Source organism: Cydia amplana, chromosome Z (genome assembly GCF_948474715.1).
Source record: "Cydia amplana chromosome Z, ilCydAmpl1.1, whole genome shotgun sequence".
In the NCBI taxonomy this organism is placed as follows: Eukaryota; Metazoa; Arthropoda; class Insecta; order Lepidoptera; family Tortricidae; genus Cydia; species Cydia amplana.
Genome location: NC_086096.1, coordinates 15,839,489 through 15,861,091, shown reverse-complemented (window position 1 = coordinate 15,861,091; position 21,603 = coordinate 15,839,489). Strand labels below are relative to the sequence as shown.

Genomic DNA, 21,603 nt, shown 5'->3' with positions numbered 1-21,603 from the left:
ATTTCACCACTTTATAATACTGATCAAATAGGGAATATTACGCAAAAACTCTGCGTAGAGGGCGTCACTGGCACAAACATAGGGCCTACCGCGAAACACGATTTTTTAAAATAAAACTGCATATTCGATCGATAGAGAGGCAGAATAACGAAACTTCAATTTTCGCGTTTCGCTTATAAGTAAGCATAAGTTACTCTATAGTTATAGTTTAGGATGTGCACTATTGCTGCACTCTGGCGGCAGAACATTACAGTAATACTCCCTATAAAAAGGTGCGTAATAAAGCACAATACGGTCACTTTAGAACCTACCACACTATATTTAATCTAAAGTTTAGATTAAATATAGTAAAATAGATATTAATATAGTAATTTAGTGTTATCACTCTCAATAGCCCTTTAGCTCTCCGTTACACATTACTAGTTAATTGTCCCCGTGATAACAACTGGCTGGTTATGTATCCTTCCCAGTTGTCCCCATTTCCCAGGTGGGACTTTGTCTCTCAATGGGCGCTAAAGGACGCATCCGCCTCAACTACCTGCGCCTGATGTTAAATTCTGAGTGTTCTGACTGTACCAAAATTAACAAAATGCCTCCAATAGGTCTGTTTTACAACCTCTAATAAATTTGAAAATATCTTTGGTTTCGATTTTTAGATTCCCTGGGGGCCGATTTTTGAAATTACTTATAAGAGTGAATCGGTAGAATGAAATGTAATGCTGCCATCTGACATATATTATTACTATATTCTGTCTAACTACACATTTATTTCGCGTGCGGCAGTTTGTTAACTAAAGCAACACGATAGTATTAGGTGTCTTAGCGCCTGCTAATCTATCTAGAACCTAAGCGTCTCGGCTAGCAGTGCAATAAAATCTAAGGCATAGGTACACTTATAATACATTACATTAGTAAGACAAGTACGAGTAAGAACACGTTAAAAAGTAGTAGATAGGGCATTGCTGTAGTCTAGTTGGTAACGTAAGTTTCTGCGCACTGAGGATTGTTGGCAAGTAAGTAGTATGTTTAGAAGTTGATGCCGGCCTGCACCTTGGCCATGAGCGCAGCGGAGTTGCGCAGCTCGCCCGCCTCCTCGCCGGTGAGCGGCTGGCGCACCACGTCGCACACGCCGCCGCCGCCCAGCACGCACGGCAGCGACAGGAACACCTCCTCCTCCACACCATGCTCGCCCTGAACTCGACAAAATTCGGCTTGTTAAAAAACGGTGTCAATCTATCTCGATCTATTCTTAGGATCACAAAAGATGAAGAGACAATGAAGAAGCAACTATAATTAGTTACGAGTAAGTATAATATTCCTATAGTAACTTCCCGGAACAACATTGTAAACTTTTAAATTTTGGCGTTGTTTTAGTTTAAGCGCGAATCGCATGTTGTGTGCTGGACGAAGCGCGTACGCGTATTGTGTGCGTAGCCTATATTAAACTTTGATCACAGAATAAGATTAGCTGCGTCAATGTCAACAATTTTATTGCTCTTTTCGCGAAAATACTTTGCCAAGATTAGAAATAAAGGTTATTGTACTAACTGCTTAGAATAGAAATAAAGGTTATTGTACTGTACGTGCTTTGAAATAGTCGTTGCTAGTGAATCAGATACTCGTACGGTCAAGGAATTTAATTTCGGTACAATTTTGTACCTTGTCACAGTGACAAGGTACGAAATGGTACGGAAATTAAATGCTTTTGACTGTAGGTAAGTATTACCTATTGACTTTACTAAAATAGTATAAGTATTTTAACAGCAATAGCAAATATTTTCAGTAATCCAGTCAAGTTTCCCTGTTGGAAATGAAAAATACTTTTTCTAAATAATCAAAGAATTTACCTTGATGTAAGTAGAAACGGCGTGGATGCTCATGGCGTTGGTGAGGATGGCGCGAGCCAGCTGCGAGAGCGAGAGGCCGATGGCCCACGACGTGTAGCCCTTCAGCTTGATGACCTCGTAGGCGCTCGTGACCACCGCGCCGTGCGTGGCCTGCCAGTGCTCCGGGTCGGCGGCGGTGCCGATCTTCGGGTTCAGGTCGCTGAGCCGGACACCGGCGATGTTCACGCCGGACCAAACCGGAACTGTAAATGAGCCCGGTTCACAGCTTATTTCTTGGGTTGTATACCGCGTTTCGTACAATCATATCCAGAGCAGACGTGTCAAGAAAATATTAAATAATTACAATGTATACTTTTATTAGGGTTCCGTAGTAGTCTGTCCGACAATACAATTTTTAGCGTAACCTCCCATAATTTTTATTTTATTTTTTATTTAACCTATTGGATAAAATAAACGCCTCTAACTTTTGAACCATGGGCCCAAAAATATAAAAAAATCGTAAAAAAAAAAATACTTTCAATGAAAATTATAGCGAACTTGATTTGTCCGTTTTTAATTGCAAAAAGTCTTCATTTAAAAAGACGTATATACATGACGCTGCGACGGTATACATGATACTTACTAATAGCTATATATGTACTTTACTCTTTGCTAATAGCTTCCGTTTAGCCCATGTTTAGCCTATTTCGACAGAATGGTAACTATGGAACCTTACACTGAGGATGCCCCGGCATGCTCTTTGCATGTTTTTTTTTAATATGTAGTCACGTAATTTCAGAACATCTTCTCAGTAATTTCACATGAATATTAAAAATAGAGCAAATATTTTAAAATGCTAACCGCTGGAATCCCCGTGTTCGCCGATGATGTACCCGTGGCAGGAGGTGGTGGCGACGCCGAGTTTCTCGGAGAGCAGGTAGCGGAAGCGCGCCGAGTCCAGGTTGGTGCCGGAGCCGATGACGCGGTGCTTGGGCAGCCCGCTCAGCTTCCAAGTCACGTACGTCAGGATGTCCACCGGGTTACTGGCGATCAGGAAGATCGCGTCCGGGCTGTACTTCACTAGCTGCATCATAAATTAATAGGACATTTGATAAGAACTACCTACTACCTAAACGTAATTTAAAATAACTGATTGTTTACACTAAATGTTGTACAAGTTATATAAAAAACAGTTATATGGCTGGTTGAAACCACAGGGGACCCCAGGGCTGGCGCGTACCTCTTTCAATGCATTTCACTTGCGATACAGAGAGGTAACGCCGCCGCCAGTGTCATGGGTTCCATGCCGAAGTCAGATTTGTTGGATGGGGTGTTCTTTTTATACATAATTGGTTTATAGGTAGTTTGGGTTTTATTTTTAACCGACTTCCAAATCTCAAAGAAGGAGGTTATCAATTCGGTTGTATGTTTTTTTTTATTTTTTTTTTATTTTTTTTATTTTTTTTTTATGTTTGTTACTCCATATCTCCGTCATTACTGGACCGATTTTGAAAATTATTTTTTTGATTGTATGTATATGCATACAGATTGGTCCCGTTTTTGTCAAAACCCAGTTCTGATGATGGATCCATGAGGAATCGAGGGAACTCCTCAAATCTTAAAGGCATACATATAGTGATTTTTGTGTTTTTATCAACAAATCAAGCATATACATTCAGAAACGTGACATTTGATGAAGTGGAACTGCTGATGATGATCAGAACAGAACTCTTCAACGACGCATAGTTCACGTTTGGCGATTTGTCCTCTTCGTTATGTTTGTTAAGCAAGTTAAGTTTTTAAGCCACATTTTTGTCAAGCTCGAGTTCTGATGATGGGATCCATGAGGAATCGAGGGAACTCCTCAAATCTTAAAGGTGTGCGTATAGAGATTTTTGTATTTTCATCAGAAAATCAAGCATTTTTATTAAAAACTGTCGCATTTGATGAAGTGGAACTGCTGATGATATCAGAACAGAACTCTTCAACGACCCATAGTTCACGTTTGGCGATTTGTCCTCTTCGTTATGTTTGTTAAGCAAGTTTAGTTTTTAAGCCACATTTCTGTCAAGCTCGAGTTCTGATGATGAGATCCATAAGGATTCGAGGGAACTCCTCAAATCTTAAAGGCATACATATAGTGATTGTTGTGTTTTAATCAACAAATCAAGCATATACATTTAAAAAGTAACATTTGAGGAAGTGTAACTGCTGATGATGACCAGAACGAAACTCTTTAACGACGCATAGCTCGCGTTTGGCGATTTTTTCTTTTCGTTATGTTTGTTAAGCAAGTTAGGTTTTTAAGCCATATTTATGTCACGCTCAAGTTCTGAACATGGGATCCATGAGAAATCGAGGGAACTCCTCAAATCTTAAAGGCACACGTATAGAATTTTCTGTATTTTCATCAAAAAATAAAGCATTAACATTAAAAACTGTCGCATTTGATGAACTGGAACTGCTGATGATGATCAGAACAGAACTCTTCAACGACGCATAGTACATGTTTGGTGATTTCGAATTTCGACTTTGACTTGGACTGGGACCCGGACTCGGATCCAGATCCGGACTCGTACCCGGATCCGGTTTGGACCCGGACCCGGACCTGGACTCGGATTCGGACTCGGACCTGGACTATACCCGGACTCGGACCCGGACTCGGACACAGACCCGGACCTTGACCCGGAAAACCACTATGATACCTAAACTAAATAAACCACTATGATTATTGATTACCTACCATAAAATGTAGGTATAAAGTATGATGAGGCCAAACCCCTCCCGCTCAAACCCCCGTACACCGCACCGCATGCGCCGTTAAGTGGGTTAGGTTAGGTTTGAACTGCTATCCTCACAGAACCGAACAAAAGTGGGTTAGGTTAGGTTAGAACTGCGAGCCTTACAGAAACAAAATGCTTCCTTTTTTACATAGCGCACCATCTACAATAATCTTTCACCGGGCCGCATAGAAGTCGGTTTTTTTTTCTTAAAAATTATATTTTATAAAGTCTATTTTTTTATTAGGTAGACTAAAATGACATTTCGTAGTATGAGATGACACATGTTGTTCATACATTGAAATGTCATTTTAATCTACCGAATAAAAAAATAGACTTTAGGTAGTTTGTGCTTTTTATTTTTCTAGTTATAATTAAATTTTATTATTTATTCTTATTATATAATAAATGTGTATCGAACCGGAGGGATGATGTGCTTGAGCACGTCGGTGTTGCGCTGCACCAGGTCGAGGCGGGTCTCGCCCTCGCGCTGCCGCACGCCCGCCGTCACGATGCAGATCTTCGAGCCCGCCGATATCGAGTAATCTGTACCATCAAACATAATAATGTTATTATACACACTAGAGATGGACCGAATATGGACTTTTGCCGAATACGAATATTCGGCCAAATATTCGGGATTCGGGTCAGGTCATACCGAATACGAATATTCGGTTGGGTTAAAACTGCTTAAAACGCTGAAAACAAGTTAAATACTGGTCTGCAATCTGTACTCCGGACGTGTTTTTGACCTTTCCCTCTGAACCGGCCGGGAATGTAATGTAAGGAATGAAACGGAAGTCTCATGCCCAAGTGCCCGTGCAGCAGCTAGCCGACGGCCGACGCCCTTAAAAAATTATTCGGTAAATATTCGGCAGGTCGAACCGAACTATTCGGCCGAATATGAACATTAAAAAATATGCCGAATACCGAATAATTACCAAATATTCAAAACCTTCATAACAGATAGAATATACATATACTATTATTACAATGAATTTAAACGTTTTAAGACGAATGATGGCCTTTGTTTAAATTGATATTGCTACAGTTTTAACACCCCCTGGCACTGATTAAAATAACCGACTTGGTTTCACATTACATCTCAAAACTTTTTTGTAGTAGAAGCGTTGCGAGACTTGTACCTTTTTATTACATGTAATGTTTTTGATGGGATCTCATCTCTTTCTGTAGGCAGTCCTTCTTTTCGGGTACTCATATCCATACTATGTATACACATATCATAAAGAAACACATCTTCATTCATACTCACATTGTACATCGTAGTGTACCTTTACTTTCCTACTATTTGTAAGAACTGCAACAGTAACTTTGTAATAGCATATATTTATATGGGATTACAAACTTACTTATGCAGTTCTTAGATCTTTAAAACGTGACTGATATTGCAATATTTTTAGGTTTTCTATGGCTTGATAAGCTGAAAACTACTTATGTTTAAAATTTGAAGCTTGTAGGTATACTAGAAGTACCTTAGAATTATGATGATCGTAGGTGAGTGAGTGAGTGTGTCAGTGTCGAAAATAAGGAACTTTGACGTACAATAATTCTTAAACTACTAGTATAAATTGAATGTTTTTGAGAATATATCTTAAGCATGTTTAGCCCTATATATTACTGAAAATTCAGGGTTCTAGCTTCAGCTAGCACAAAATTACAGGACGTCGAAAATGGCCTGAATCGCTTCGAGAAAAGGATGGTACGGCCGTGCCTCTTTGTTTTGCTCGACTTGGCGGGGACACTGCCGTGCCCCCAGATGACATGATGTTCGCCCACGTCAGCAATAAACAGTCACCGACTATTAAGTTGCCCACATATGTAGGTATCATCACAATCACAAGATTCACAAGTCTAAATTCACTTCTGTGGATCAGGCAACTAGTTAAATTGAAGTAATTTGAACCAACCCAAATCGGATCAAGTCAGAAGCACGCCGTTAATATCGAATGTGAGCAAGTGTGTAGGTGTCTCACCCTTGCTGGCCTGTATCTTGGCGTTCCTCATGAAGGCGGAGCCGTGCTGCAAGTCCATCATCTCCCCCTTCAGCTTGTCTTCCATCACGTCCACGAGCGCCACATTGTTGGTCACGCCCTGCACATTCATCAATTAACTCATTTATTCAAAAACACATCCAAAGTAAAAAGTCTATAAACATGGAAAGTTTTCAGGAAACAGGTAACCATAAGGTAATTGTAATTATTGCCGACATAATTGACCGAGAACGAAGGCCTACGTTTTATAGTTTGGGCAAAAATGCTTTCGGATGTTCTCCCCTACAATTGGCAATTCTCAACCGATTCTTTCGTGAAATTTTGTGAGCAGGTTCGATGATGATTAGGTAAACCAATGAGATATTTTTTGTCGATTAGGTCTTTCTTTTTTAAATGGCGGAGCCTTACAATTATTGACTTTTAAGCTATACCTACTCGCGAAGTCTACAGCTCACAGGGCCACTCTAGTTAGGTAGTGTTTTCCTTTATTTCAAACATTGTGACAATAAGTTACTTAGCTTAAGATTGAAAACTGCAAATGCATGTGTACTTATAGAATTAAATGGTGTTTATTAAAGTAGGTAGAAATTAGAATTGAGAGAAAAAGCTTTATCTTCAGTTTATTTCATATTCATCGCATTAAGAAAGCGAAGAAATAAAAGACGACGAATTCCCAGACGTTGCAATAAAATAGTTAGACAGCCTGCAGAGAGCGGGCGCGCGTACTTGCGATACCTAAGTACATACTTCGGAGAACTACGGTTGATTGTGTCGTCAAGCTGTTATAAAAATAATCGTTTCATTCCGTTCTTGAAGAGAGAGAGAGAAGCAGTTGTCGAGTCATATTATTATTTTTTGTGTATTTTAAGCTTCATTGCAATGCCTATTGCCTACCTTCATTACTTTCGAAATGAAGAGAGAAGACGTAACATACATATAGAGTTACTTTCGTAAATAATCAATATTAATAATACATATCTATTACTAAATTATATATGTAATATAGTTTATATAGTACCTCTACTAGTAGTATACTAAGAGGCAAACAGATAATAAAGTGTAGGTAAGTAAATAAAAATATGATAGGTAAATGTTTCTGGTTTCTGTCGGAGCAGAACTGTCACTGACTAAGAATGCGTCCGTGTAAAGTTAAACGAAAAGCAATTGCAAATAACTGAAATACATGACGCACATTGTGTATAGGTACCTACACCTATGCAGTAGAATGAAACGGAAAAAAACATTTTACTATACTATTAGTTGTTTGTGTACCTATATAGTAATACCTACCAATACCAACCATGTTTTTTTTTTATTTTCATGAAGAATTAGGTGTAACTATGTAATAAATTGCACATCGCGAGGTTTCAATTTAGGGAAACTGGTAGTATAAAATGTATATTCCTCATATAGTAATATAAATAGGTATTGAGTATAGGTAGAGGTACCTACCAGTGGCGGTGCGTCAAACATATATTATCTATAGGCAAGCCGGGGCTAATTTGGCTTATACACATTTCCTTTACATTACAACTCTGCTCAAATATCCAAAACCAGGCAAGCCGGTGGGAATCGGCTTTTATGGACGCGCCGCTACTGGTACAATTCTCGGAACGAACGAGTAGTACATAAGCAGGTAGCTGGTCGGTAGGTACGCCGAGGATTCCATTGTTTGCAGGCCCCTGAAGCGAAGAGCCCTACCATTTCGTTAATCTCCAATTCTTATAATCCTCTTCACATTGTTAATTAATACCATTATAATACCTACCTATGCGCATTTTCAGAAAAATAAACATTATTTTTAATGCAGGTTTTGCAGGTACCCGTCACCACCCACATGGACGAGAGCATTTAAACGTGCATATACATAGGTGTATACTTACCTAGTATTGTTTCACGACAAGGCAAACTTGTTTAGATTGTAGAAAATAATAATGTAAATGAAAGGTACTTACTTAGTTTAGATTAGTATCATTTTAAAATTTATTTTATTTTATCATTTCAAAGTTATACTGGATTAACTAGGTACCTACTCATTATTCATATTATTAAGTCATTCACCTTTGACCTTGAAGCTTGAAGGTCATGCACGTAAACATTGTTTTCACTGGGGAGTGTACAGAACGTCACGTTAGGGTAGCACAGGGTAGCAACACAACTTGACCTCTGAGTGTTTAGGGGTCATTTCATTGCTTAAGGTGACGGTAGAGGTGGGTAAATTTTCAGATTCTGTCAATTTACCCCATTTCACACACAAGCGCACTTCACGCACACTACCTCACTTTACTGGGACAGGTCATTGACCCATCAAGTTTTTTTAAGATTGCGTTTTGAGTTTAGTGTTAACCACTGACCTCTTTTGAGGAACAGAAACTGTAAAAACGTTCCATTGAAAGAAGAAAGAGAAACAATACATTAAATCTTGCTCTCCTTGTCTGTTCATGTCACACGTGACGTATTTAAATTCTAATTTAATTCATTTGATTGTTAACTATTTTCTGCATATTATGGCTTTGTCGAGATACGCGTTTTGTAAAGTTAAACCGAATAAACCCAGATGTCATTAAGTCAGATGTAAAATGTTATTTACTACTCTATACGGTTATTCATAAGGCGAAAAATCAATTCAATTAAAAATTTAAATAAATAAAGTTTCGGCAGGGTGGAAATTTAATTAAGGCCGACAAAATAAAATTTAATAATATATGTCGGCTGATGTACCCCTAAGATCTTTACAGATTTACTTGTACGAGTATCCTATATTCGCTATTTATTTGCTATTAAATTTATAAAATTAAAATAAATAATTAAATATTATACTGGCATTCCACCGCTATTATTTCAGTGCTGAACTGATTATCTTCGATCGTAGCCTTGATGATGTAGTTGTACTTACACTTACGGCGGTAGGAGCGGCAATGAACCCCGCGCAGCGTAGAACGAGAGGTGCGTTGGGATAAGTGCATATACATATAATTCTTCGTGCGTCTGTCTGTCTGTCCGTCCGTCTGTCACAGTCTATTTTCTCCGAAACTACTGGACCAATTCAGTTGAAATTTGGCACACATATGTAAATTTGGCACACAAATGTAAGTTTGTGACCGAAAGATGGACGTGTAACGTAAATAAAATGTATTTTAGAGAATTTGAAATACGGTAGCCATTTTTGGGGGGGGTAAATGAAAAAATTAAAAAATATGTTTTTTAAACTATATAGTGTTACATATCAAATAAAAGAGCTCATTGTAAGAATCTCAAACATAACTTTTTTTATAATTTTAGGATTAATAGTTCAGCAGTTATTCATGAAAATAGCCAAAAAATGATCATTCTCCGCCCACTTTCTCCGAAACAACTGGATCTAAAATTTTGAAAAAAATACACAAAGTAGTTCTTTACCTATATATGTCAGGAAAATCTATAAGAAATGTGCAGTCAAGCGTGAGACGGACTTAATATACGGAACCCTTAGAATGCGAGTCCGACTCGCACTTGTTTTTGTTTAGCTCTTATTAGGTTTAAGGAGTTTTATGAGTGAAAAAAGAAGTTTTTTGTTTTATGTGCCCGCGTTATTGCCGATCGATTGTGTTTTAAACGATAATTAGACAAAAAAACTTGTTTTTCACCCAACGAATATAGATCCCCATGACACATCTTCCAAGTCGCCTTTGGATAGGCTTAATTTTAAAAATAATTGAAATAATGTTCTATATCATTCATACTTGCAAAAAAAGACTAAAAATAATTTACGTGACCAATGTTTATTATTAGTAAATATCTTACAATTTAATATCTGATATATCACACGATACAAAAAAATGGCCGCAAAGTTAAAAGTTTATTTATTTACGTTACTAGTCCATCTTTGGATCACCGACTCTTTGTCATATGTGAAAAATGTGTACCAAATTTCAATTGAATTAGTCTATTAGGGGCAGACACACGAGTGATCTTAAAAGGGATTTTTTTCTTGAATGATTTGTATGTACTTACCCCAACGCACCTCACGTTCCACGCGGCGCAGCGTAATCAGTAAGTACCTAATAATTAGTGTCCGACCGAAACACAAATTTCTGTATATATAAATATTGTTGTCCTACTTGCTCGCCAACTTTTGGTCTTTGTCACATAGTTTAGTTTCATAATACGAAGTACTATTTCGTATGTTTCGGCCAGGCCGAAAGATTCGGCCGTTTGTTGGCCGAAACCGAAACTACGGCCGAAACATGATTTTATGGCCGAAACCGAAACCGAAACCGAATCTTCGGTCGGACACTACGAATAATCACAATGGTCTTAAGTACCACAGACGCTACTGTCGCTTAAGTCCTTTATGACAATCTCTGCCTATTAGAACTTATAAAAAAAAAAGAAACCGAGTAATTATATCCAACTACCGAACCTGCTTACAAATTTTCTCGAGATATTTGAGAAATGTGATATGCAAAGGAGAACATTCGAACAAACGAAAGTATTTTTGCCCAAGCTGAAACGGAGACCTTCGCCTACGCTCGGTCAGTGATGGTTTAGGTACAGTCAGCTGCAGGTCACCCCTGCATAGAAGATTGTATGCAGGGGTGGTACCTTTTCTCTGCAGCTGACTGTACTGTACACCTATAAAAAATTGTTGTACCTGCTGCAATTTTATACCGGTACCGTACTTTATATTTCAACAGGTATAGTACCTTCAAAACGAAGCGGTATTGATAAATAATAACGGTACCGTACCGCCTATAAATAATAATAATAATTCAGCCTATATACAGGGTGGTCCAAACCTTGACGTCCAAAAATTTTTTTTTAGATTCCTCACGTCGTGGGCTATCAGAATATACCCCATGTATGTTAGCCGATTTTTCGTAGTTATCGAGTTATGATTTTTTTTTACTTTTAACTTTTCATATGAAATTCCGGGGTTCCCATACAGAGTGGCTAAAAAATAACTGCATTTCCGTTGCCAGGGAGGTTTTGGGATTATACTGAGCAACTTTTACAATGGGGCCAACCCCGAAACCGCGAAAAAAAATTACCCTTCCATAGAAAATGGACTAGCCAAAATGTATAAAAAGCCAATTTTTTTTTCGCGATTTCGGGGTTGGTCCCATAATAAAAGTTGCTTAGTATAATCCCAACACCTCCCTGGCAACGGAATGCAGTTATTTTTCAGCCACTCTGTATGGGAACCCCGGAATTTCATAGGAATAAGAATAAGAATAGAATAAGAATAAGAATTGTTTATTGCCACATACATGAACATAAAATAGAGTTAGAATTACTTACATAATAAAATAAAACAGTTGTTATCATATACAAAACAAAAGTGAGAAGATCTTTGTATTAGGCAAAGGGTTCCAGTCTCAGCGTGTGCCGGGCCTAGGTGCCCGGCGCTGGTTTTCAGACCGGTCCCAGACTAAGGACGGTCGGAGAATATTACCTACATAGGAAAAGTTAAAAGCTTAAAAAATCATAACTTGAAAACTACGAAAAATCGGCTAACATACATATGGGGTACATTATGATAGCCCACGATTTTTGGACGTCACGGTTTGGACCACCCTGTATAGACAATAATCTCAACGCTAGCCCAATGCGGATTGGGGACTTCACACACAGCTTTGAATTTCTTCGCAAATGTATGCACTACGAGTATGCAGGTTTCCTCACGATGTTTCCTCCTTCACCGAAAAGCTAGTGGTAAATATCAAATGATATTTCGTACATAAGTTCCGAAAAACTCATTGGTACGAGCCAGGATACCAATGAGTTTTTCCTTACCGCTTATACCGTAAAGAAATAATGCAGTCTCTGCTTTGCACGATTATTGTGTGGACATAATTCTTATAATCACCGAAACATACATACCTCTACGCACAGAATGTCATTGAAATAAAACATTGTTTTTTATAGTAAATTAATATAACATTAGATTTATACACATAACAATAAGCAGGCCAGGCCGCAGCGATATTGGCCTGTAAGCTTCATCTCGGTCTCCAAATCCGCAAAACTCGCTGGTACTAAATGCTGGTCTTGCCGTTATTAATTATCTTGATTCTTGAAGATTATCAGAACAGCACGTTACGTAATCGCATACATAGACGGAACGAACGTCAACAAAGTAGGTGTAGACACTGCAAGTCTTTAGGTATTAAACGAATTACGCTTCGTATTAATAGATGAGTAATATTTAAATGAACATATAATATTCTCTAACATAAATACAAGATTACAATTAATTGACATCAAAAGTCATTGACGTACAGAAGTCATATACATTTTTATAATGACGCAAAATTGATACCAGCATAATGAAAATCAATCCCAATCAGTAAAACGAGTCTTTAAACTTTTTTCATTTTAAGCGGGTTTTGAAGGAACAAGTTACTTAAATTCGATTGTAATCGTATTGTTTTAGGATAATTTACTGCTGTTTTCGACCGTTACGACCCGTAAATAACAACAACTCACATTTAAAATTTGACTGGAGCTCGACGTGATTATATTTATTTACCCTATTTTATGAAATACAATTTATCTACTGGTATACATTTTCGTATGCGTATATGATGAAATGTCTTTATTAATGTCAAAAACGAGCTATGACGATGTACACGTCTGCTTCGATGCAAGGCCAACGGCCATCTGACTCGAAGAAGAGTTTTGAGTGATGTCGTCAATGTATGGAAATTATACGAAAGTTTACATTTGGGATTGAATTTCTGTGTTGTATTTGTGAGTAAAAATATAAGTAGATAATAATCTGGTAGTTTAGTTATCTAGCCTTCAAAATCCCACAACAACTCAATTACTGTCAAAGACAAAACTGTAATGCGTCTTGCTCAAACGGAACTCCATATTTTGATTTTTGGACACTTTTAGTGTCGATTTGTAGAGAATTACAGGAAATAAAAAAAATATGGCGTGAAGAGCCGGTACACGGCTTCTTCGTGAACAGATTTGCGTATAATTTAATGCAGTTATTAATCATTCATTGAACAAATTGATTGCACAAAGTGAGGTCTAAATCGAAAACGTCATATACCGTCCCCTTAAGGGTCAAAAAAATTCAACTGTTATTTTGCAATGCAAATATTTAACCTCTGAGGCGGGTTAGCTCAGAGACTGAATACGAAACATTTTTTACTCGATACCGCTCATTTTAGTTTAAAAAAAGTAAGGAAGCATTTACGCCTGATCGACTGTGACATTAAGCACTTAAGAAGTTTGATCAAATGCTGTTAAACTTATTAGTAGGTTGGATAAGGCCTTTCAAAAAGAATAAGGGTCTCCAAGAACTATTTTTAGATATAGTTAATATTTTAGGAAATAACTCATGAACCATGGGTCCAAAAAATATGAAAAAATCTCGAAACAAAAGCTTAATAAATAGGTACTTATTGCAAAAATCTTCTCTACTTGGTAAAAAGGCGTACAAAGCGCTGCGAATGTAGGTAAGTACTCCCTTAGTTACTTATGCTTGTTGTATGTAATGTACATGATATGTACGTACTAATATCATCCGTTGGGCCTGTTCACTACGAAACCTACACTGAGCATGGCCTGACATGCTCTTGGCCGATTTAATACTTGTTTTTTTTGTTAGTCTCTGTTCGTAGGTAGAAGTGAGTAGGTATACCGGTAGCAGTACTACTGTACTAGTGTAGGTATACCGGCATCACGTAGTAATTACCTGCGTGAGCATGGAGAAGACGGCGGCCATGCCCACCTGGCCCACGCCCACCACCGTCACCTTGTTGCCCGTGTCGTCGCTCTTCGGTTGCACCGTCGTGAACAGCTTGTCGATCGTGGCCATCTTACCTGGACAAACAACACACAACTCCTTCAGTAGGCTGTTATAGACTGCGTGTTTTAGGGCCTCCCGCGAAAACCGAATATCGTAAATTGCGGGCATCTACTCTTTCTTTCACTCTAATTACGCTTTAATTGGAGTAGAAGCGAAAAATGCCCGCAATTTACGAACTTCGGTGTTCGCGGTATGCCCTCTGTTGCACCAACGACGCTTGACAGATCAACGCCACTCAACAATGAACTATGCAACATTCCTATCAAAATAATTTAAAGAACTATTTAACGGTGTCAAACTGATTGGTGCAATGCAACCGGCTCTTACTAATAGGTACCTATCTATAGAATTGCATGACTGAACATTCTTGGAAAAATCATCACTATTAAAAAAACAGTTATCGCACTCTTCTCTTCACTTGACGAGTCCAAAGCCAATTGACAAAGTAAGTACTCCGGTCAAATATAGATCTTACTGATTAGGAATGAGAGTTTAATTGTAAGTAATGCCAGTTTCTATATACCACCTACATATCAAATATCGTTAACAATAGTATTAAACGATTTTCCTATTCGTCGGACCTTAACCCATGGCTATTATAAGGCTACTATAAAAACTGTTTTCGCACAGCGTGAAATTGGAAATAGAAAGTGCTACTTTTAACATTATTTTAATGAAAAATAACTTGTAAAGGGAGTTATATATTCCACGCAGGGGTACAGGGAGTAATAGCTGATTTATTCCAATGGCAGTTATGTATGTACGATTTGCAAAAGTTTAAAGTCGCGAGTGTATATTAGTAATTTTTACCATTTCTTAAATTAATTATTTTATGATTTGCGTTAAACTAATTGGACTTATTTGGTAGCTATTATAATTACTTGCAATATTTCAAGTAGGAAATCATGGTACAGATCGCAAATAAATTTGAAATATGAAATTAATTAATATTAAACAAGACTCAACTTACATCTTCCTGTGCCGTTGGTGGTGTGATTGTTGTGTGACATTTTTTTACCCCGTATTAAAATAAATATTTATATTTGAACTAGCTCTATCAGAGACGATGTTTCGACTCGATTACTCGGAAAGCGTTGCGATCGCGTTGTATTCCCGTTACGAGTGCCCCGGCGACGTGTACACGAACCGATCGAATGTCTGAGAGTGAACGTAGGTATACCCCGGTGAGCTTAGTGCTGGACGTGACACGGGGGCGTGCCTGTCTTGTGTCTGCGCGGTTAACGGCGTCGACGCTGAGGGGATGACGTGACACCTCTCATACATGGTGTAATCTAACATTGCACATTTTCCTGAAACGTTGCAACACCCGAGGACGCCGCATCCTTTAAACAAAGCTACCGTAAACCCGTGCTAAAGATACACCATCCAGAATTAGATAGCGTAATTTGTTCAGGCATGTTTACTTTAAAATAAAAATAGACTGATTTAGTTGAAATTTGGTATAGATGTAGAGACAATTTTTATCCCGGAAATCATCCTTTAAGCATGGCACTGAGATAAATGCTGCATCTCCTGATAATAGGGTATTTGACACATGTTGAATTTTATAACTAAATCTAGTTAAATAGATAGAAAACGAGCAATTTATCACAATACATTGGAAATTTAAAAAATATATGGAAATAAAAAAAAAATAGAAGGCCTAAAGTTAAATGCTTAAAAAAAAAATTTTTTATTTCCAAATAGGAAAAAAATAATGATACCATACGATTACTAACATTTTATGAAAAAAAAATGTTTAGCAACCATATACATAAACGCAATATTTCACCGACATAATCGCAATTTCCTTGTTTTCCATAGAGTCTGTGCGGAAAGAGAAGAGTCGTGGATTGTATTGGGCCTTTCCGCACAGACTCTACATTGAAACGCCTTCCAACGTTACATGATGACGTCACGATGTAGATGTATTGCCATTTTCTATGAAGCGTTTCGTCAGTAAAATGCGGGTGCCAGACTTTGACCATCATTTGTGACTTTTGTATTGCTTTAAGACATTGGGTTCCATACAGACATTTGATCCTCAAAACAAACCTGATCGACTGATACCATTCTTAAAAAATTGTCAAATACCCTATTGATGTAAGCATATTATATGCTCAAATTGAATTATTGCCTTTACACTTTATTTAGGAGCTATAGTTGCCAAAATAAGCTACCTACCTAAATTACTAGGTAGGTTAACCACGCAGACGAAGTCGCGGGTAAATGCTAGTAATATCGGCCTACTATAAAATAAATGCAAACGAAAGTAACTCTGTATGTCTGTCTGTTACCTCTTCAGCTTCACGCTTGAACCGCTGAACCGATTTATTTGACATTTGGTATCATGGAGATATGTAGTTTGAACCCGGGAAAGGACATAGAATAGTTTTTATTAATCATAATCATCATTAATTAATTACTCTCGTACGAAGTCGCCGGCAGAAGCTAGTAGAAATTAATATATAAATGAGTGAATTAAGAAAAGACTTGATGCGAGTCTCTATTAGGGTTTGCAATCCGGATCCGAAATGTATGAAATTATCCGGATCTGGATCCGGATCCGCGGATATTCCCATACATTTCGGATCCGTCGTGCAAACCCTAGTCTCTATATTAATAGTAAAATTCTGGATAGGATATCAACGTATTTTTTTTAGCTACCTACGCTCAGCAACAATAGCAGTAGAGGACTCTACATGGTCTATCATGTTAGATAATTAGAACGTGGCAGATAATTTTGATTGTAAAATGTCTCTATTTGTATATTTTGTCTTGTTATCTTGCCATACATTACATATGACCGTACGTATAGGTACGAGTACATGCATACGACTGTACGCATCGTACGGCATCAACGGAAACCCACACCTAAATTACATTTAGTCACTTGCAAAACCTAGGACCGAAAGGTTGTGTCGCGATCGCTTATACATAATTGCACACCCTTAAATAATATTTCTCCTGTTACTCGTATTGCGCCCACCAGTAGGCCTAGCACAGGATTGGCGCGACAGTATCTCGCCCGCGAGATAGACTGGGAACCCTCCTTTTTCTAACTGTACCTACTTATTAATTTAATGCTAAATTTTATGTTTTTTTACTAAATTGTACGTTTTTACTATTTTATTTTTTGTAATTTGTATTTTTACATTATTATAAAGAGGGACGGGTAGTCTATCTCGCGAGCGAGATACTGTTGTGCCACTCTTGTGCTCGCCCGGCTGCATGATAGGTATCTGGTACTAAAATGTATAATTTTATTGGCATGGGTGACGCTGTATTTGCGCTACAAATGACGCCATCAGTACAAATTTCCCATTAGGTGTCGACGGTGTCGTGTTTGTTTAATGATAACTCACATTGAGGAATAGACGTTGTCAAGGACCATATATAATTCGGTCATGACGTTGTTAAGGTTTTGTGTAAATTGATTGAACTGCTCGTGCAAAGCCGGGGCGGATCGCTAGTACCTAATATCTTCTAGTTTAGATTTCCTAAGCTGAGTAATTTTGTTTTTATTTTTATTTTATCCTGTCGAGTAGGTATGGGTACATGGTAAAATAAAAAGGAATACAAATGGTTCCGGTTAGCTAGTACGAGGGGCGTTCAAAATATTCTCGGTATTGATATCTTACAACCTCTTCTAAAATTTCTTTCGTTACTGGCCGCTAAGGTTTATTCATTGACATTAAAAAAAAGTATAATTCGAACCGAGATGTTCTTTTGTTTTTCTGCAATTACTGAACAAACATGAACATCATGTGGGAATTGACAATGTTAACTAAATTAGAACATCGATGCGTGATAAAATTCTTGACAAAACAGGGTAAAAATCAAAAAACCATAAAAGAGGAAATGGATTGTGTTTACCGTGAGTCTGCTCCTTCTTTATCTACCATTCAAAAGTGGTCAAGCGAGTTTAAACGTGGAAGGGAGAGTGTTGAAGACGACCCTAGACCTGGCCGGCCTGTAGTAGCTACTTCACAAGAAAATATTGATAAAGTGGAAAAACTTATATTGGAAGATGGTCGAGTGAAGGTAAAATCTATAGCACAAGTAACCAATCTCTCTATTGGTACCGTACATGATATTATCCATGACCATCTTAATATGTCAAAAGTAAGTGCAAGATGGGTTCCGCGAATGCTGACTCGGCTTCAAAAAGACATGCGTGTAGCTTGTTGTTCCGATTTTATTGACCTGTGCGGTGAAAATCCTGATGAGGTGCTGCAAAGAATAGTTACTGGAGATGAAACCTGGGTTCATCATTATGACCCAGAGAGTAAACAAGAGTCCATGCAGTGGCACATTAAGGGTTCAGCTCATCCCAAGAAGTTCAAGGTCATCCCTTCAGCTGGCAAGGTCATGGCCACGATATTTTGGGATTGTGAAGGAGTATTACTGATCGATTATAAAGAAAAAGGTGTAAATATCACAGGACAGTACTACGCTAACATTCTACGTCAATTAAAGGATGCAATCAAAGAAAAGAGGCGAGGAAAGTTAACCAAAGGTGTTATGCTTCTGCACGACAACGCCCCCGTCCATACTGCTCATATTGCCAAGGCAGCTACTGTTGAATGTGGGTTTGAAACTGTTACTCACCCACCGTATAGTCCGGACTTAGCCCCCAGCGACTTCTTTTTGTTCCCCAATCTTAAAAAGGATCTGCGTGGAAATAAATTTTCCGATGATGAAGCATTGAAGGCGGCAGTGGAGGAGCATTTTTACACCAAAGATAAAAAATATTTTTATGCAGGATTAAAAAAAATAATTGATCGATCTTTTAAGTGTATGAACATAGGGGGGGAGTATATTGAAAAATAAAAATATCAAACTTTTCGTACTTGTTTGTTTTCATTCTCATACCGAGAATATTTTGAACACCCCTCGTAGGTACCATTTAAAATTTGTAGTAAGACTTGCATTCTCATTCCTCAAGCCCTTACTCCACAAGATACAACTACTACATAAGTCATCCCCGATCCCCGAGACGATTAATCACGATTATCCATTGATACATACTCGTAAAGCTATTAGCTACAGTCGGATAAAGCCGACCACGGGGACAACGGCGTCCTCGAAACGTCGGAGGTAAATTTATAACTGCATTTTACGCGATTATTAAGTCCCGTCGTTGTGAATAAAAATGACTAATGAGTAAAAACCGTGAAAGTTTAAATGAGGTACAATGGTAATTAGGTGCAATGGTATGGTATATTCTTTAGTTAGACAAAGTCAACTTTGTGTCCGATGGTAGATCTGTACACACTTACTTTTAGAAGTTTGAAAGTTGTCGAAGTTGCAACACAATGTAGGAAAGTGCATCAAAATATGTGATAACTAAACTTACCGGTCGGCAGATTTGTTGTGGCTCGTGGAAAAAGTCACGTAGCGTGTTGTGTTGGCGGCGGTCTCTGGGAGCCCCGTCCGTGGCGGCCGGCTCGCGTCTCGAAACTCAAGGTGACCTTCAACATTCAGTTGGAAGCCCCCGCCATTGCGCATGCCCAAATTAAAACCTGGCAATTTTAGAAAATAACCCGTATCTCCGATGCATGCAGTACATAATAGAATGTATGGTTAATCTGATACAGGACTCATTCAATTTACTAGCGGCTTCACTATACGCACTCGTCGCGCCTATAGGTACGGAGTGTCATTGTGCCAATACTTATTTTGTCACGAGGACTCAACATATCGTCCTGTAGGGCGCTAATCACGCTTGATACATTATTGCTTTATCAGGATAACATAGAGTAAACTCATTAAACAGATGACTACTGAAGACTAAATAGGTGCATACAATACTTCATAGGTGTTTATAGTACAAAATAATCGGTGTAATATGTAGGTATGTATGAAATAGCGTACAGACGAACAAGACTAAATCAACATGAGTGTTGTACATACCTATACCTATATTTTACTTATAGATAGTATTCGTATTATCATAAAATGAGGCATTTTATAGTTATGCTATCTGATTTGATAAAATGTACTTGATCTTCGATAAGGCGCAATGCACTCAGAATCATGTGATCCTGATAATCATAAACCCAATAAAGAATTTAACTACGTGTGTAGTTTTAGGTAAGTATATCATATTTGACATAGGCCCTACAACCTCAAGCATAAGCACACGCCGTATATGTCCAGATAAGTCCTAATACCAACAAGTAGGTGTCAGCGCGTGAGTGAGAGACAATTGATGTCAAACATAAGTAACTCTACGTGTAAGAAAACCACTACGGTTACCATCAGTTTGTCTCTGACATAAACGCCGTCAAGAACGTAATTTACTTTCTATACATCCCGTTTACACGAATATGCGAGTGCGAGCGAGATGTATAGAAAGTAAATTACGTTCTCGACGGCGTTTATGTCAGTGACAAACTGATGGTAACCGTACAGATGTATTGTTCATTGTTTGATAGGCTTACATAATTATGGTAATCCAAAGTGCAGACGCCCTAGACGTCACGTAGGTACATACCTATTCGTAAGTGGAAACATGGAAACCGGTTCGGCGGTGAGTCATACAGGGTGATGCCACCTTGCGTCATGTCATGCACCCGTCGTGGTCCTCTCCAACTGCAACAAGTTAACAACATAATGCAACAGTAACGTGGATCAACAGTAGTGTGCAATGGGATTAATATAATTTATTACCGTGGTCGAGTTAATAAAGTAATTAAACATTAATACTGGATACGCTCGCCCTCGTGGTTAACTTTTAGAATTTTTTGCTTGCCCTGATTTCTTAATAAGCACTCGCGGCACTCGAGAGTTTACCACCCTTGCATTTAACCAGTTAAATGATTTAACTAATCAGAAAATACTAGGCCAATCAAATCTCATTCGGTACTAAATGCGTGTAACGCGAGTTTTCTGCAGTTAGTACCAAATGAATAGTACCAAATGAATAGTACCGTAAAATGGGGTGAGTAGGGTCAAAACTGAAATTCAAACCTCGATAACATTTTATTTTTACATATGAAAACTGAATGGTGTCATATATAATAAGTGTTCCGAACGTTTGTATTTTATTTTGGGTAGTCCCATTTCATAATTTTGACGATAAAGAGGAAAACCCACCTCACCCCGTAGTGCCTCGTATTTGGGGTGAGAGGGGTTTTCATACAAAGGTGATTTTGGAAGATTGTTGGATTTTTTTT

At 38.1% G+C, this 21,603-nt stretch overlaps 1 protein-coding gene across 2 annotated transcripts; it reads right to left on the bottom strand.

Moving 5' to 3' along the window:
• Nucleotides 1-1,001: 1,001 nt before the first annotated feature.
• On the bottom strand, nucleotides 1,002-20,046 carry LOC134660740 (L-lactate dehydrogenase). 2 transcript variants are annotated; one of them, XM_063516526.1, is made up of 7 exons: nucleotides 19,782-20,046; nucleotides 14,309-14,436; nucleotides 6,601-6,718; nucleotides 5,028-5,152; nucleotides 2,688-2,910; nucleotides 1,848-2,089; nucleotides 1,002-1,191 (listed from the first exon to the last, which is right to left on the bottom strand). In XM_063516526.1, the coding sequence occupies exons 2-7, from the start codon at nucleotides 14,429-14,431 to the stop codon at nucleotides 1,027-1,029; spliced, it is 996 nt and encodes a 331-aa protein (XP_063372596.1). In that variant the 5' UTR covers nucleotides 14,432-14,436; nucleotides 19,782-20,046; the 3' UTR covers nucleotides 1,002-1,026. The 2 variants fall into 2 exon arrangements, with proteins under 2 accessions (XP_063372596.1, XP_063372594.1); XM_063516524.1 differs by lacking the exon at nucleotides 19,782-20,046 and adding an exon at nucleotides 15,393-15,543.
• Between the last annotated feature and the right edge of the window lie 1,557 nt (nucleotides 20,047-21,603).

What these genes read in the sequence shown, in the direction of transcription:
- LOC134660740 (XM_063516524.1), bottom strand. Translation starts at nt 15,432, where the DNA reads ATGTCACACAACAATCACACCACCAACGGCACAGGAAGAT. An exon ending in TCTTCTCCATGCTCACGCAG is followed by an intron (nt 6,719 to 14,308) that starts GTAATTACTACG and finishes ATGAATGTGCAG; the next exon opens with GGCGTGACCAACAATGTGGC. An exon ending in CCGTTTCTACTTACATCAAG is followed by an intron (nt 1,192 to 1,847) that starts GTAAATTCTTTG and finishes TGTCGAGTTCAG; the next exon opens with GGCGAGCATGGTGTGGAGGA.